Source organism: Aphidius gifuensis, linkage group LG2 (genome assembly GCF_014905175.1).
Source record: "Aphidius gifuensis isolate YNYX2018 linkage group LG2, ASM1490517v1, whole genome shotgun sequence".
In the NCBI taxonomy this organism is placed as follows: domain Eukaryota; kingdom Metazoa; phylum Arthropoda; class Insecta; order Hymenoptera; family Braconidae; genus Aphidius; species Aphidius gifuensis.
The window spans coordinates 14,968,753-14,984,957 of record NC_057789.1 but is presented as its reverse complement, the minus strand read 5'-3'; the positions used below and the strand labels follow the sequence as shown (position 1 = coordinate 14,984,957).

General features: G+C 28.1%; 2 protein-coding genes across 2 annotated transcripts; one reads left to right on the top strand and one right to left on the bottom strand.

Moving 5' to 3' along the window:
* Positions 1–2,848: 2,848 nt before the first annotated feature.
* LOC122850414 lies at positions 2,849–4,523 on the bottom strand. The gene is made up of 4 exons (XM_044149565.1): positions 3,638–4,523; positions 3,336–3,481; positions 2,950–3,240; positions 2,849–2,854 (listed from the first exon to the last, which is right to left on the bottom strand). Exons 1-4 carry the CDS (start codon positions 4,521–4,523, stop codon positions 2,849–2,851), a joined length of 1,329 nt encoding a protein of 442 aa, XP_044005500.1.
* A 10,468-nt stretch (positions 4,524–14,991) lies between these two features.
* Positions 14,992–15,944, top strand: LOC122849141. The gene is made up of 6 exons (XM_044147749.1): positions 14,992–15,048; positions 15,135–15,251; positions 15,312–15,432; positions 15,507–15,614; positions 15,686–15,736; positions 15,815–15,944. The coding sequence occupies exons 1-6, from the start codon at positions 15,022–15,024 to the stop codon at positions 15,928–15,930; spliced, it is 540 nt and encodes a 179-aa protein (XP_044003684.1). The 5' UTR covers positions 14,992–15,021; the 3' UTR covers positions 15,931–15,944.
* The last annotated feature ends 261 nt before the right edge of the window (positions 15,945–16,205 follow it).

Sequence of the window (16,205 nt, the reverse complement as noted above, 5' to 3'; positions counted from 1 at the left end):
ATTAACAAATATTCATCATAAATATTATGACCCAAAAGGTGATTTAAGAACCGAAAATACTAAAAAATATAAGGAATATATTTTGCCATTTATCAACTCAATAACACATCAAGGCTTGCTTTAAATTAAAATTTTAATTATGCAATTGATATGTTTTTTGAATGATCCCAATAGCTTATTGATCTTAGATTTAATATTCTAAGCAGCGAAATATAAAAATGCATAACAAAAAAAAAAATTAAGAAAGAAATTTATATTATTGATGACACGTAAACGATAATCTATTAATTAATGTGCATAACATAAATTTATTCAGTTGATATCCATCGATCAAACAAACATGAGCATCGATGTTTTCGGACGCCAATTGACACAAAGTAAAATAAAAGCTAAGGGTACACGTGGACCCCCTGGTGAGGGTTTTAAAATAACAAAAGACGGACATTATGATATTAATTATCGAAGACTGTGTAATATCGCTGATCCTGTATTAATTACAGATGCAGCATCGGTAAAAATAGTACGCAATATTGTAAAAGAAGAGACACGAGCTTTGTATCAAATAACATCGTCTTTGAGAGATATAGCTGATACTAATACTACACTCATAGATTCCCTTAAATCTGAAATAAAAATAAATCAAAACAATCAATCTATTCTGATTGAATCACTACAAGATCTTGCAACACGTAACGCTGATGTAATTTATCAGCTTGATAAAAAAGTAGTTGAATTGGATACCAATAAAAATTATATTGTAAATCTAATTACAAATCTCGAAAACCGAGTTTCAATTTTAAATAAGTTTGAAAGTGATAATCAAAACTTCACTGGATCTTTAAAAAATCTAGAAAATAAGCTCAATATTCTAGAAGGAGCTAACAGCGACATAAAAATTTTTACACAGAACATAAAAAATAAATTAAGTTATTTAGAAAAAAATATTCAAGAAAACTCTGAAAAAAATTCAAAAAACACGATAAATATTTCAGAAATTAATTTTCAATTAAAAGAATTAATTGATGGAGGACAAAAAAGCTCAAGTAGTTGAAGAGCTTCATAGGCCAGCACGTAGAAATTATATTCGACGTCATGTAGATATAAGAGGTCTCGATGAAACGTGGCAAGCAGATCTTGTTGAAATGATCCCTTATTCATCTGTCAATAATGGTTACAAATATTTACTTACAATCATAGATACATTTTCTAAATATGCTTGGGCAATTCCTGTGAAATCAAAAAATGGTAAAGACGTCACCAATGCCATGAAATCTGTCCTAGTGCAAAAACGTCGTCCACAGAATTTAATGGTTGATCAGGGTCGAGAATTTTGGAATAAAGAATTTCAAACATTAATGAAAGAATATAATATACATTTATATCACACGTTTAGCAATTTAAAAGCATCAATTGTTGAACAATTTAATCGTACATTGAAAAATCTCATGTGGAAGAAGTTTACTCTTCAAGGTTCATATAAATGGCAAAAAATATTACCAGATATATTACAACAATATAATAATACAAAACATCGAACAATAAAAATGAAACCCCTAGATGTTAATTCAGTTAACGAGAAACATATATTAAAAAGTATTTATCAAAATTTTAAAATTAATAGAAAACCAAAAAATAAATATATCGTTGGCGATAAAGTACGTATAAGTAAATATAAAAATGTTTTTGAGAAAGGATATACACCGAATTTTACGACTGAAATATTTACCGGAAGCGACGTTAAAAGCACTGATCCTGTAACTTATAAACTCATAGACTACGAAAATAATCCGATTCAAGGAGGTTTTTATGAAGAAGAATTGACTTCAGTGAAATACACAGACATTTATCTTGTTGAAAAAATTTTAAAAAAACGTGGCAATAAATTTTTGTGTAAATTCTTGAAGTTGATTCACGACATAATACATGGATTGATGAATCTAACTTATGAGTACTTCTTGAAATCAGATGAGTGGAGATTCGACTATATATTGTGAGGTTTTTTTCTGACGGCTGACAGTTGGATCTCAAATTTTAGTTGTGAGTTTTTGTTAAATATAATAAAAAAATAAAACATGGTTCGTTTTATTGATGTACAAGGATTCGGTAATCCACAAAGGTGTTTGGATTTTTCATATAAAGAGTTTGCTTGGTTAGAGCTAGACGCTAAATATGAAAATAAAAATTGGAAAGATAATCATTTTATTTTCGCTGAAGAATATCCTGCAGCAGAATGTCCGCAAAGAGAGAAAAATGAAATTTTATGGTGTCAATCTAAAATTCATGGCATACCCTGGAGTTTTGGCGAAACACCTTATAAAAGGGCATTCTTTGAAATTCAACATTGTGTTTTTCATGAAGGACCTGTAATTGTCAACGGAAGATCAACTAAAGATTTGATTGAATATGTATGCGGTTTATATCATGAAGAGAACAACGAATTGGTATTCGATTTACAACAATTAGGTGCTCCAGACTGCAATAAAATGGAAGAAAAAGCACCATTTTCACACTCTGAAATGCATCCACTCTGTAAAAATTACGATTGTGCCATTGAAAATGTATACAAAATGAAACAATGGTTTTAAGAAAATTTTCCAAACATCAATACTGAAGAAGATTTTACCTGGATACAACTTTTAGAAAAAAGAATAGTTAACAAATAATAATTTTAAAAAACAAAAAATTGTATGGAAAAAATAAAAACTCATTTTTATAACATATTCAAGTATTATTTATTTTTTTATATCCCCATGGTACAGTGTCTGTAGTATTAGGCAGTAAAATTCGTTTGTCGTCTTGCCAACTTAATGCTAATTTTGTTTGTAAAATTGTATGAACTACATGTTTTTTACTTCTAATTAAATATTGTTTTTTAATTAAATTCTTATGACTAAATAAACATTCTTTATAATCATTGAACTCAATTTCTTTCATTACAGATCTTTTTACTCCTTTTGCTTTTTTTATAATTTTATCTTCATTTAATATTTTCATGCTGTAAGCTTTTGCACGCAAACCAACAAATTCCGTTACAATTTTGCCTTGGTTTTCGTCTTTCATAACACCGATTTTTCGTTTATTTACTAAAGGCATGTTATAAATATTATTTTCTGGATAATCAGCTGTATCAAATTTTTCCAAATTTTTTTTCATACATTCATAAATATCAGGTACTGTGAATAAATAAGCTAAAGCATCTGTATCCATGTATAAAAGTTTAGCTGAATTTCCGTACGTTTTCTTAACATAATCATAATGAAAATCATACAAATAAAATTTAGAAATATCAAAATTGAAAACCCTATATAAATTGGTTTGTCAAATTTTATTTTTACTCTAGACATTTCAATAACAACAAGATCTTTTCCAAGTATCATACTACTATGAAAATTTGGTTTTGATATTAGTGATTTTGCTCCATATCGTCCATCCCATTTTGTTATCATTTTCACATCTCTTCTACCACGTAAATTTTCGATTGCTTTACCATATATGACATTATTTAATAATTTAAATATCAAAACGCCAAAAGCATTAGTTGACTCCTGTCTTTTTTGAGTATTGAAATCTATATATTTTTTTAACCAAGGTGATTGCTTAAACTTTAATATTCTATGAATTTTTTTTAGCTGCATACCTAGACCTAAATATTGTTTTAGACTTCTATAATGAATAACATAATTTTTTTTTGGATATAAAGTGGTCATTAGTTTGACTTGTTTGGAATTTGGTGGGATAAGATGCTCAGGACAAAGTGGAAAGTCACGATGATCATCAAATAAACTCTCAGGATATTCTAAATCTACTTCTAATATATATCCAACGTCTGAATCATCTGCAATTTTAAATACATCAATATTTTTATTATCATCCCACTCAAATCCTGCATAAGGCAAATAATTCATCATTGAATGTCCATAAAGATTATTAATATCATAATACATTATATAAGATTCATCTATATTAGTATTAAAGTCAGGCATGTATCTGTTATTTGCTTTAGCATACCTGTTTGTACATTGTGCAACTCCACCTCTGATTCCTTTTTCAATGAATAAATATTTTTCTGGATCAGTTAAGAGTTCTAATTCTATCTCTGTACATTTCAACATACAATCAAATGAATAACCTGGGATAGTATAGTAGTGTATAGGATCCAAACCATAATTTGAGATACAATTTTTTCGAAAATTTTCAAAAACATCAGCCAATAATAACACATCAGCTTGCAAATAAATATCACTGTAGTCACCTAATGTTTTAATTTTAAATGTATCCCACACTTTTATTGCATGCTCATAATCACTATCCGAAATATTTTCATTACTTAATTTTGAAAAAAAATTTTCTTTAGGTGGTAAAGATGTTTCATTTAATTTATCAAAAGAATCTGTATATTCATAAGGATAAGCACCTTTTCGTTTGAGTAACTGAAATTCCTCTTCACTATTACAATATTTTCTAGTCATTTTTTTATCACAATCTTCCAAATATGATGCAAGCTTGTCAAGGCTACTAGGCATAAATTTAAACGAATCGAGAAATCTTAAGTGTATACAATTACTTCCCGAACCATCCAATTTTATATACCTAACTTCTTTAGTGAATGAAACATATTTTTCTTTATTTATAGGTAACAGCTTTATTGAGCCTTCGAATTGATTAGCCAATGATTTAATAATAAAAAAACTATCAAAACCGTTTAAATTATGAAAAAATATTGGCAATACATGTGTATCTTGATAATGTAGATTACAATTTGAATGAGCCAAACCACGTATGCGACCTAACATATGTGAATGATCAACAACGATTTTGTCATTTTCAGTCAATGGCTTTTCACATATATGACATTTTTTAGATAAACGAAGCTCACGTTTTTGTTGAAAAGTCAATTGTTCCATTGGAAGAGGATTATTTAAAATGTTATTCACTTGTTTTGTTATTTTTTCAAGTTCATCAACAAACTACTCTATACACTTTTCACTACGATTATATGCAAATTTTGAAAGTGAATCATCATATGTACAATGAAAATAATAACTAACACTATATGGTATATGAAGATCTTTTTCATTTGCTTCTGGTTTAAGTATACATTCTAAATCAGCATAAATTGAGAAAGGTGCTGGCTCTTTGAATTTATAATTTTCAAATTTTAAAATATTGTCTTCTTGATCTGGCATTATCATTCTAGCATTATTTTGATTCAAACAATCATCAGAATGGTTTTCAAATGATTTTTGTGTTTTGAAATGACATAAACATCGGTCACATAACCATAATTCATGTTCATTTTTTGATATTTGTGAACTAATTAATCTCGATAAATTACGAATCCAAGCAAAATGAAAAACTGTTGGCGTTCTTTCATCATCATCATCATCATCATCGTCATCACCATTATTATCATCAACACAATCATCAGCAAAACTGATATTACTGTTGTCATTTGATTTTTTTTTATTGAAAGTTTCTTGATTTAAAATTAATAAATGAATTGTACTTTTGTCTGATTTAAATTGACTCAAATATATTGGAACTATTTCATTTTTTTTCTCACATTCTATTCCATAAATATTTATTGATAACTTATTCATTTTTTCAAATTTTGGCACATCTTTTAAGGCGATAGGAAACCGAATGCCTTCATATTTTAATATTGTTTTAAAGTCTGGATATGAGCTCACACGGTTACAATTTGATTTAGCTGGATGTAATGCCGCTGTTACTGACCATAAAAAGCAATATTCGTCATAATTTTGTATATTTACAACAGCTCGTTTATTTTTAATAAACTGAGGCATTTCAATATATGTATAACCCCCTCTAATTGGTTCATACAAATTAATATTTATGCTTAAATTAATTATCTCTTTCATAGTCCAGCCTGAATCCCTTTCTTGAAATTCTTCAACCTTGACAAGAAGTTTATCTGTCATTTTTTCATCAAACCAGTTGTTTAAATCAGTTGTTGGTAAAATAATGTCATTTTTTGTATTAAAATATTTCGTTTCCTCAACAATCTCATTATTTTTCATAACTTGAAATTTACATGACAAAATACCATTAACTTTTAAATTATTTCCTTTTTTTAAAATATTTTTAATGCGAATGGTAGTCATTTTTTTTGAATCTTGTAGAAAATATCGTAAGTCTATATGCTGCAAATTAATAACAACCCCTGTTCGCATACGTCCTTGAAATATCGACTCTACATCAATCCATTTTACTCTATCTTTTAATTTTCTATTATCTCTACCAATACCCATGCCAGCTTTTTTTTTATCTTTTATTTGTTCAAGTATTGATTGCAATTGTATTATTGTCGTTTGAATTTGAATTTTTTGACCATGAGACAAAGTCCAGACTTTCAATAACTTTTTTTATGATTTAATATTTTTTTTCCGAATTTAATCCATTCTTCGATTTCGTTATGAGTTTTAATTACTCTACAAGCTTTTTCCATAATTTTAATTAATTTTTTACACTTATCTAAATCCATTTTTGGAACTTATATTTTTTTTCCCGGACGATGTTTAACACTCAAACGATTTCTGACTAATGGCCTATATAAATATACGTTCCTACAATTATATTATTATGAATTTTTACCCTCAGAAAAAGTTTGTGTCAATGAACTATGAAAACAATATTTTTCGTCTTTTATGACACTTAAAATGACGCATAGCATTTTGTAAACAAAGAGTAAACGGTTAAAATTATTTTTATTTTTTAATTTATGATAAACAGAGAGTTGGTGACTTAGATTTTTTTATATTTTCAATTTTATTATAATATAATTTTTAATGGGTCATTTAATGGCTTATTTAGTATATATAATAATAAATCAGTTTAGACTTATATTTGAAAAAAATAAAAAATTATAGCTTTCGTATATGATTGTGACTTTTTTAAATTTTTTTAAATAAACAACTTAATTTATGATTTTTAACGGAAAAGTAAAGTGTTCACATCAATATATGGATTTAAATATTATAAAAACTTTTATTGCATGAGTCATTAACCGGAAAAAAATAAACAATTTATGAAAAAAACACTGATAAAATTATTATTTCTATTAGGAAACTAGAAATAAAAAAAGGTCGTACCCGCCGGCAAAATGGTTGCGTATACTACAGAGGGATGTTCTATGCGGGGGCAGTTACTCTATAGTCTAAGGAGCCATGCCGGGGGCGGTTCTATGAGCAGTCTAGGGGTACCCCCAATAGGGCGGGCCCTCTGGCTAGTGTAGGGGTGTCACCGAACGGACCCAAAAAAGATCTACTATGTTTTTATGTTGCTCTGATACTTTACTCGGATTTATTTTTTTATTTATTAATAATAATTGTTATTATATTATTTTTTATAGCTTTTTTGTTTAGTTCATACGATATAATGGGTTACTTCATAAATATATATTCAAAAATAAAAAATTATAGCTTTGTATATTTATTGGTGACATATTTTATTTTTTTAAATAAACAACACAAATTAGATTTATGACCTGAGAAAAAAAATTGGATTTATTATAAAAATTTATTTCTCAGAAAGAAATAAAATTTTATAAACAATTATAACTAAAAATTTCTTCCCCTTTACCCTTCTACTGCCACAACTATGCCTATAATTGAGTATAAAAAGCTCTAATTTTTTTAACTTAGCATCAGTCATCAAATCAACTTTAAACAATTAATATCACTTTAAAATTCAACTGAAGGTAATTATATGTTATTTAAAATATTTCTCTAATAATTTTCTACTTGATTTTTTTTAAAAAATCTGATTTGACTTTTATAATTATATGTGAATTTTTTTTTCAACAGAAAATGGATCGTTTCGCTTCATTAAACCAAATTGCAAGTGCCGCAGCAGGAAAAAGTCAATCAACTTTGATCAAAATAAGAGATCTTGAATTAAATAAAGAACATCCACTCACCAATTTACGAAACGTTGTGATCAAGTATGGACCAAGCATAATTGCTAGAGTTGGAAATGACACCGAATTTTTCTTGCCGAAGAGAATTGTTGATTGTTTTATAGCAAATCCTGTTGAGTATGAATCTTTCAACAAATGCATTAAAGAAGGACGGGTTCGTTTCACATACACAGGAGGATTAAATGAATGTAAATTCACTTATGTTGAAAAAATGATATTATGATTATAAAATCCAATACATGTAACTTGGAAAAAAATATTTTTAACAATTTATGTAAGTTTTTAAAAAAGTATTGAAATAAATAAAATAATACTCAAAAGAATTTCTGTTTTTTTTCTATTTTTATTTTCCACTTTTTGATTTGAATAAAACACACATAATTATTAAGTAAAAAATTTCGAAAAATTTATACACATCATCATCACTTTTTAACACAAACGAAATCAATCAACCATAAGGGTGCACTCTTCATACGTTGAGATTTTCCTGAAACAAAGAAGTCATATGATTTACATTTAATAAAAAAGACAATACCAATAGATTATATTTTATTTATTTTCAAACTCACTTGGACTATTAATCTCTTGTTGGGAATCATTTTTGTCTTCATCAATTTTTCGTTTTAGGATTTTCTGCTTTCTTTTTTGTTCGTCTACCATTTCTGATTGTCTTTTAATTGAACGCAGCTCTTCCTTTATTTTCAGTGTTTTCCTCAATGCAATAGAAAGTCGTTTATTTACTTCATATTTTTTGAGATAAAATTGTATCTGAAAAAATTAAAAAAATTATTATTCAAAAAATTAAAAAATTTATTATTGAAAATAATTATGTATATTTTTTTACGTGATCATGATACTTACAGCTTTATTGAAACTTTCTCTGGAAAAGTCGAATATTCTGTTGTTTCTAAAGTTTTCAACAACTCTGTTGATACAATCAAAATTCATTCTCAGTCTTTTATGCTGGAATAAAATAAAAATATTTATAAATAAAAATTTATACATATTGTTTTTAAACGTATCGAAATTATTAACAATAACTTACTTCAGTCTCTATCATCTTTACATTTTCTGCAATATCCTCATAAAATTCATACTTCAACTCATCATTTTTTATTATTTTTATCACTTCACAAGCTAACAGCATCATTTGTTTTGTTTCTTGATTATGTATTTCATCAAGCTAGAAAAATAATTTCGAGAATTAAATATCATTGAGTTTTAAAGAACGTATCAAAGAAAAAATTTATAAACATTATACTCACTTTATCGTCAATTTTTTTTCTATTGATGTGCAATAAAATTACTTGATTGTCACTATCAATGATTTCGAATAACCAGGTTTTTGTATTGCTGTTATTATATTCAATATTTCCAGACTCTGAAATAAAAATATTAAAAATTGGAATCACTTGAAAGACGACGAACAAAAATTTCTATTGCACAGCACACAAACAAAACTAGTCATACTTACTTCTCTCTGTAATTTCCGTATTTCACTTATTAGCTGAACCATTTTTTTAAATTTTTTTGCTTCGACTGTCACAGACTAACCGTTTAAAACAAACTGAGGGTGTCTTAAATAAAATATTCTTGAAACCCTTAGTGAAAAAACTGATTTTCAAAATAAAAAAATATATTTTTTTATTTCAATGGAATAACAAAGATAAAGATATAACATCATTAAAATTTGAGAAAGAGGAAAAAAACATATAGAGAAGAAGAATAACCCATATAGAGCATGTATTAGAATCTAATGCGTTTGTATATATTTAAACAAAAGTAATAAAATTTTAATAGTCGCCTCAAGAGTGTAAATCACGTCATGCTTCAACGAAAAAATATTTAAATACAAGTCTCTCAGTCAATTCCTTTATTAGATGAAAATAAAATTTATTGGTTTTTAAAAAAATAAATGTATAGACGCTGTGTCACTAAAGTGCATGTGCGTATATGTAATCTGATACTTTTCAGGTTAACTTTTATGTGAGGTCATCTATTTCGTCATCTCATAGAAGTGGTTTTTTTCTTTATTTGAAATTAAAAATAATTCTATTTTTTTTTTTGTTTATTCTTAATTTTTATTGCCCAACCATAAACTTTATTTAAATAATGTTTTCAAATGTATAAACAATAATTTAATTTTATTATATATACATAAACAAAACATTTAATTAAAAATTATTAATAACGACACACATCCGGTCCCCGTCTCCCGTCTCCCGACTCCCGTCCCCCCATTTTTAATCTCCATACTCTCAACCCTCATCCCCCCAATCTCAACTACACACACATCCCTCAATCCTCAAAATCTTATCTACACCCCCAACTACCCTCTAAAAACTACCCTTTATTTATTTTTTTTTTCATTTTATTTTTTTTTTTTACAAATTTTAATTAAGGGATGATTAATTAATGGATGATATAGAACCGGCCCTGTTTCCCTACTCACGCGGGAGTCGCGCAATCCGACGGTACGTGTCCCGTTTAGTTTATCATATTGTATCGGCTAGTCAAAGTTTCTGTATAAGACACATATGCATTACACCATACTTATCTCCCATAATAGATATAGCTCATTTCATATCATTCTATTAATCTTCGCACAAAATTACTTATTTAAATTTTCTGATTAAATGTTGATTTTTTTTGAGTATCTGATGATCAAAAAGACACGCCATATAATTATCAAAATTTATGTCTTTTAAAACTGAACCATTAACACTTTTGGCTTTTTTGTAAATTTTATCATCATCAATGTTCATGACTTTATAACTATATAATTTGGCTCTCAAGCCAGCAAACTCAGTCATAATTTTGCCATTATTTTCGTCTTTCATAAGACCAATAACTTTTTTGTTGACTTTTGGCATATCATAAATATTATTTGGTGGATAATCTGATGTGTCAAATCTTTCCAAATTTTCCTTCATTTTCTCATAAATATCAGGAACTTTGAAACTTAAAATGAGTGAATCTGTATCCATATAAAGTGCTTTGACATCATTGTGATTGAATTTTTTTTTGATATAATTGTAGTAAAAATCATAGATCCAGATTTTTGAAATATCCAATATTGTAAATCCAGAATAAATTGGCTTATTGAAAATTATTTTCACTCGTGACATTTCAATAATTGCGATGTCATCTTTGTAAATTGAGGAGCTGTGAAAATTTGGTTTCGCTATCAATGATCTAGCTCCATAGCGACCTTCCCATTTTGTCACTATTTTAACATCTTTTTCTTTTCTTACATTTTGCATCGTTTTACCATACAAACTGTTCATTAATTTGAAAAAATTTTTACCAAAACCAGTGGTTGCTTGCTGACGCATACCAGTATTAAGATCAATATATTTCTTCAACCATGAGCTTTGTTTAAATTTTAATACTCAATGAATTTTGTTCAACTTCATGCCAAGACCCAAATATAGTTTTAAATTTCTATAATGTATGACATAATTTTTTTTCGGATATAATGTTGTCATTAATTTTGATTGCGTTGAATTTGGTGCTGTGAATTGCTCTGGACACAACGGTAAATCTTTATGCCATTCATGTAAATATTTTGGATAATCCAAGTCAACCTCTAAGATATATCCAATATCAGCTTCATCTGATATATTTGTCACATCAATATTTAAATTGTCTTCCCATTGGAAACCTCCATAAGGCAAATATTGACTCATGCCAGCACCATATAAATTATTTACATCAAAATACATGATGTATGATTCTTCTTCTTCTGGATTGTATTTTTCACCCATATATCGGTTGTTGGCTTTTGCGTATCGGTTCATACATTGTGCAACACCACCTCGAATCCCTTTCTCAATAAAAAGATGCATTGCTAGGTCTGTCAAAAGTTCAAGTTCCACACCTGTATACTTTAACTTTGCATCAAATGCTAGACCTGGTGCAGTAAAATAATGAAGTGCATCTAGACTGTATGTTGATAAACAGCTCAAACGAAAATTTTCAAAAATATCAGCCAACAACAGCACATCAGTTTTCAAATATAAATCAGAATATTCACCTAATGTATTTATTTGAAATTTTTCCCAAATATTTTTGGCATGTTCATAGTCTGCATCTGAGATGTTAGCATTATTTAATTTTGAGAAAAATTCTTTTTTTGGTGGTAGAGTTGTTTCGGCTAATTTTTCCCATGAGTCAATATATTCATAGGGAAATACTCCTTTTCTACACAATAAATCAAAGTATTCACTATTGCATGCACTACGTGTTATAATTTTTTGATCATTGCTCAAATCAGATGATAATCTATCAATACTACTAGACATAAATCTAAATGAGTCGATGAATCTTAAACTTACAACAGTATTATCCACTTTTTTTGTGAATGAAATGTATTTTTCTTTATTTATTGGTAGTATATGTATGCGACCATCGAATGCCTTGCAAAGTTCTTGTATTAAAAAATGTGAGTCGTATCCTGATAAATTGTGCATGACTACAGGTACGTTGTGAGACTTTGTATAGTTAATATTACATCTAGCATGAGCTGGACCTCGATATGATCGGCTGAAATGATCGTGATCATGGTGCTTTACGTCTTTCTCCAGGAAAATCTCCTCACATATATGACAAATTGTGGCATCTTAAAATTCGTGCTCCTGTTGCACAGTCAATTTTTCCATTGGTATTGGATTTAGAAGTACATCATTGACCTGGTGAGCTAATTTTTCCAATTCTCCAATAAACCATTCAATACAGTTTTCACTACGATTCATTCTGTAGAATGATAATGTATTATCATAGGTACATTTAACATAGTACGCAGCACTATGTGGAATATGTTCTTTAGAGTCAGTATTATCAATCGTTTTTAAAATACACTCCAAATCAGCATAGACGACAAAAGGTACAAGTTCTCTGTATCGATGATTTTTAAATTTCAGTATATTGGCATCTTTTCTTGGCATAATCATCCGTGCATGATTAATTTGACAACAGTCAGCCAAATGTTTTTACAAATAAAGCTCTGACGAGAAATGATTTAGACATCTGTCACATATGTATAAACGACCATTACCTTGTCTGGCTTGTGAGCCTACCAAGCGTGATAAGTTTTTAATTAATGCAAAATGGAAATTTTTTTTTCCTTTTTTCTGCTTTTGAACATAATTTTCATATTCGTCATCAACTTCCATTTTATTGTCATCATCATCATCATCATCATCGTCGTCAGCCGAAAAACATTCATCATCAAAAATACTGTCATTAGTATTGGTAACTTTTTTTTTTTATCATTTTCGTTTTTATCGACTGCCAACAGATGAATCGTTTGACTGTCACAAATATTATCACTCAAAAATATAGGAGCAATAATACTTTTTTTCGGATTATTTGAAACAATTGCGTAAACATTTATTTTCAAATTGTTGAGTTTTTCAAATTTTGGTATGTCTCGCAGCTTCATTGGAAAAGATATTCCATCATATGATAATATTGTACTAAAATGTATATATGATGCCACACGATTCGTATGTATTTGTGCAGGATGCAAAGCTGCAGTTACACACCACAAAAAACAAAAATTATCTCTATTTTCTATATTCAAAACTGCTCTTTTTTTTTTGATGTCATCAGGCATTTCAACAAACGTAGAATCACCACCACGCAATGGTTGATATTTGCATACAGTGAAGATAATACTCTGAATTCTTTTCAAACTCCAACCAGAAATACCAAGATTAAATTCCTCTATTTTCTTCAATATAGGATCATAAAAATATTCATCAAACCATTCATCGAGGTTTGTTGTTGGTAGTATAACAGCATTTTTCGTATTAAATGACTTAATTTCTCTGACTTCTTGGTCATCTTTCAAAACCTCATATTCACAATGCAAACATGAATTGATCTTGAGATTAATTTTTTTTTTCAAAAAAGCTTTTAGTTTTTTGCTGACAACAGTTTGAGCATCTCTCAAAAAATTTTCAATCCCTATATGATAAAGATTTGTTACACTTCCAGTTATTATATTTCCCTTGAAAATATTTTTCAAATCATTCCATTTTACTTTGTCATGCAATGCCGGTTCATCATGATGAGTACTCATACCAGCACCATGATGTAATGTCTTTTTTCTTTTCACTTGTAATTTTTCAATTATTGTTGTGAGTCTAACTACGACTAATTGGATTCTTTTTTTTGAACCTACAGAATCAGCTGAATTTTTTAAAAATTTATTCAGTAATTTTATATTTACATTACCCCATTTGATCCATCGATCAATTTTCTCAATAGTATTTGCAGATGAATAACCCGCACTTAAAATGTTAACAAGCTTCTCACACCTTTCGATAGAATACATTTTTAAATATATAATATTTTAATAATCAGGAGGAAGTAGTTGTCTCAAGATCAACTGACCACTGACTGATGACACAAGATTGACAAAGAATGAATTCAATAAATATATTTATATATTGTTTGAAGAAAAAGAAAGTGGAAAAAATTATTCTATTATTTTATATTTAAAATAAAAAAAGAGAGAAATAATAATGTGCAAAGTAAGCAAATAATGAATCTCGATACATGATTAAGACAATGCAGCTAATAAATGGAAAAGAAAGCAATAATATTGTCAGAAGGTCAAAGAACAGGAAGATGAAAAAAAAAAAAAACATTCAATTATTTTATATTTAAAATAGAAGAAGAGAGAAATAAAAATGTGCATAGTAAGGAAAAAAATGAATTTTATATTCAAAATATAAAAGAGAGAAATGAAAAAATAAATCTCGATGTATAATTGAGACAATGCATCTGGAAGACCGCGCGTGCCTGCCGGCCGTCAACAGATCATGTTTCGATGTTCGTTCTCCATGTAAATTGTTTGTCTTTTATGAGACATATATATGTATAGCATAAAAGAATTATACATATATTGAATCGGAAAGAAATATGGATATCTCTACTTTTCTAATTATCTTGCATTTTTTGTCTTTTTATACAATTTACCGGGATGATTTATGTCACTTTGTTCGGGATTGTTATTCAAGTAAGAAGCTGCTTTATTTTTTTAATTTTGTGTGAATTAAAAGTGCTAATCAAAAATGGATATGGACTCGTTGGAAACTCTGGTAAATATTTTTTTAAATATTATATTAATTTTTTCAATAAAGACATGAGTATTATAATAAATTTTTAATAAATTTGTTTAACAAAGTTGGCTCCTCATCGAGACAGTCTTCGCAGATTATGTGGAACGGAAATGAATTGGCGATATGCACAACGCATGGATCGCCCTTTTCCACCGGTATTGCGCCACCGAAATTTAGTATTGGTTAGTATTTTATTTATAAATATTTTACAAATATAATTCAATAATTTATTCATTTATTAGATAAAATATCATATCGAAGCTATTCTCAAAGGTTTAATAGCTAGCACTATGTTTCCAAGACTAAGCGGTTTTCAAATGTATGATGATGATGATTTAGATGCAAGACCACGATTTAGAGTTTGTATGTATTTTATTTTTTATTTGTAAAAATTAAGATTCTAAGTACCACTGATAATAATAAATTCATGCTTTCAGACAATATTCCTGCTAACGAGGCAAATGATAATAGTACAGTATTGGAAGATGAGTCTGACTTGGCTATAGATGAGTTGGACCATCTCATAATATTCCCATCACTTGGAGGTAATAATTTGTGTGATTTTTTCTGATATATTTTTTTATAATATTTATGTCAATATATAAATTTTTTCTAGCAAAATATTCATTGATACCAGATGATCGATATGGTACAACTATAACTGTTGGTGAGTAAATATTTCTTTATTATAATGAAAAAGGTAGTAATATGAATGCTAATTTATATTTTTTAATTTTTGTTGTAGAACTTTGCAGTGTTACGTATGAGTCAGATCAAGAGATGGATGTAAATCAAGAATCTGATACTGAAACTAACGAAGTTTCAAGTACACAAAATAATGATGTTGCCATAGAAGAATAATATATAAAAAGGAAAAAATATAATAAGGAATTTCTATTTTTTTTAATGCTGAGAGAGAATTATATTTAACTAGTAGATAATAATTAATAAAATTGATCAATATAAAAAAATTAAATAATTCATTTATTTTTTGTTACCCTTATGACTTTTTTACATTTTTCAGCGGCATGGGAACATAAGATATGGGACATAAGACATGGGATCATAACACATGGGAACATAACACATACTACATGGGAACATCACACATACTACATGGGAACATGGGAACATGG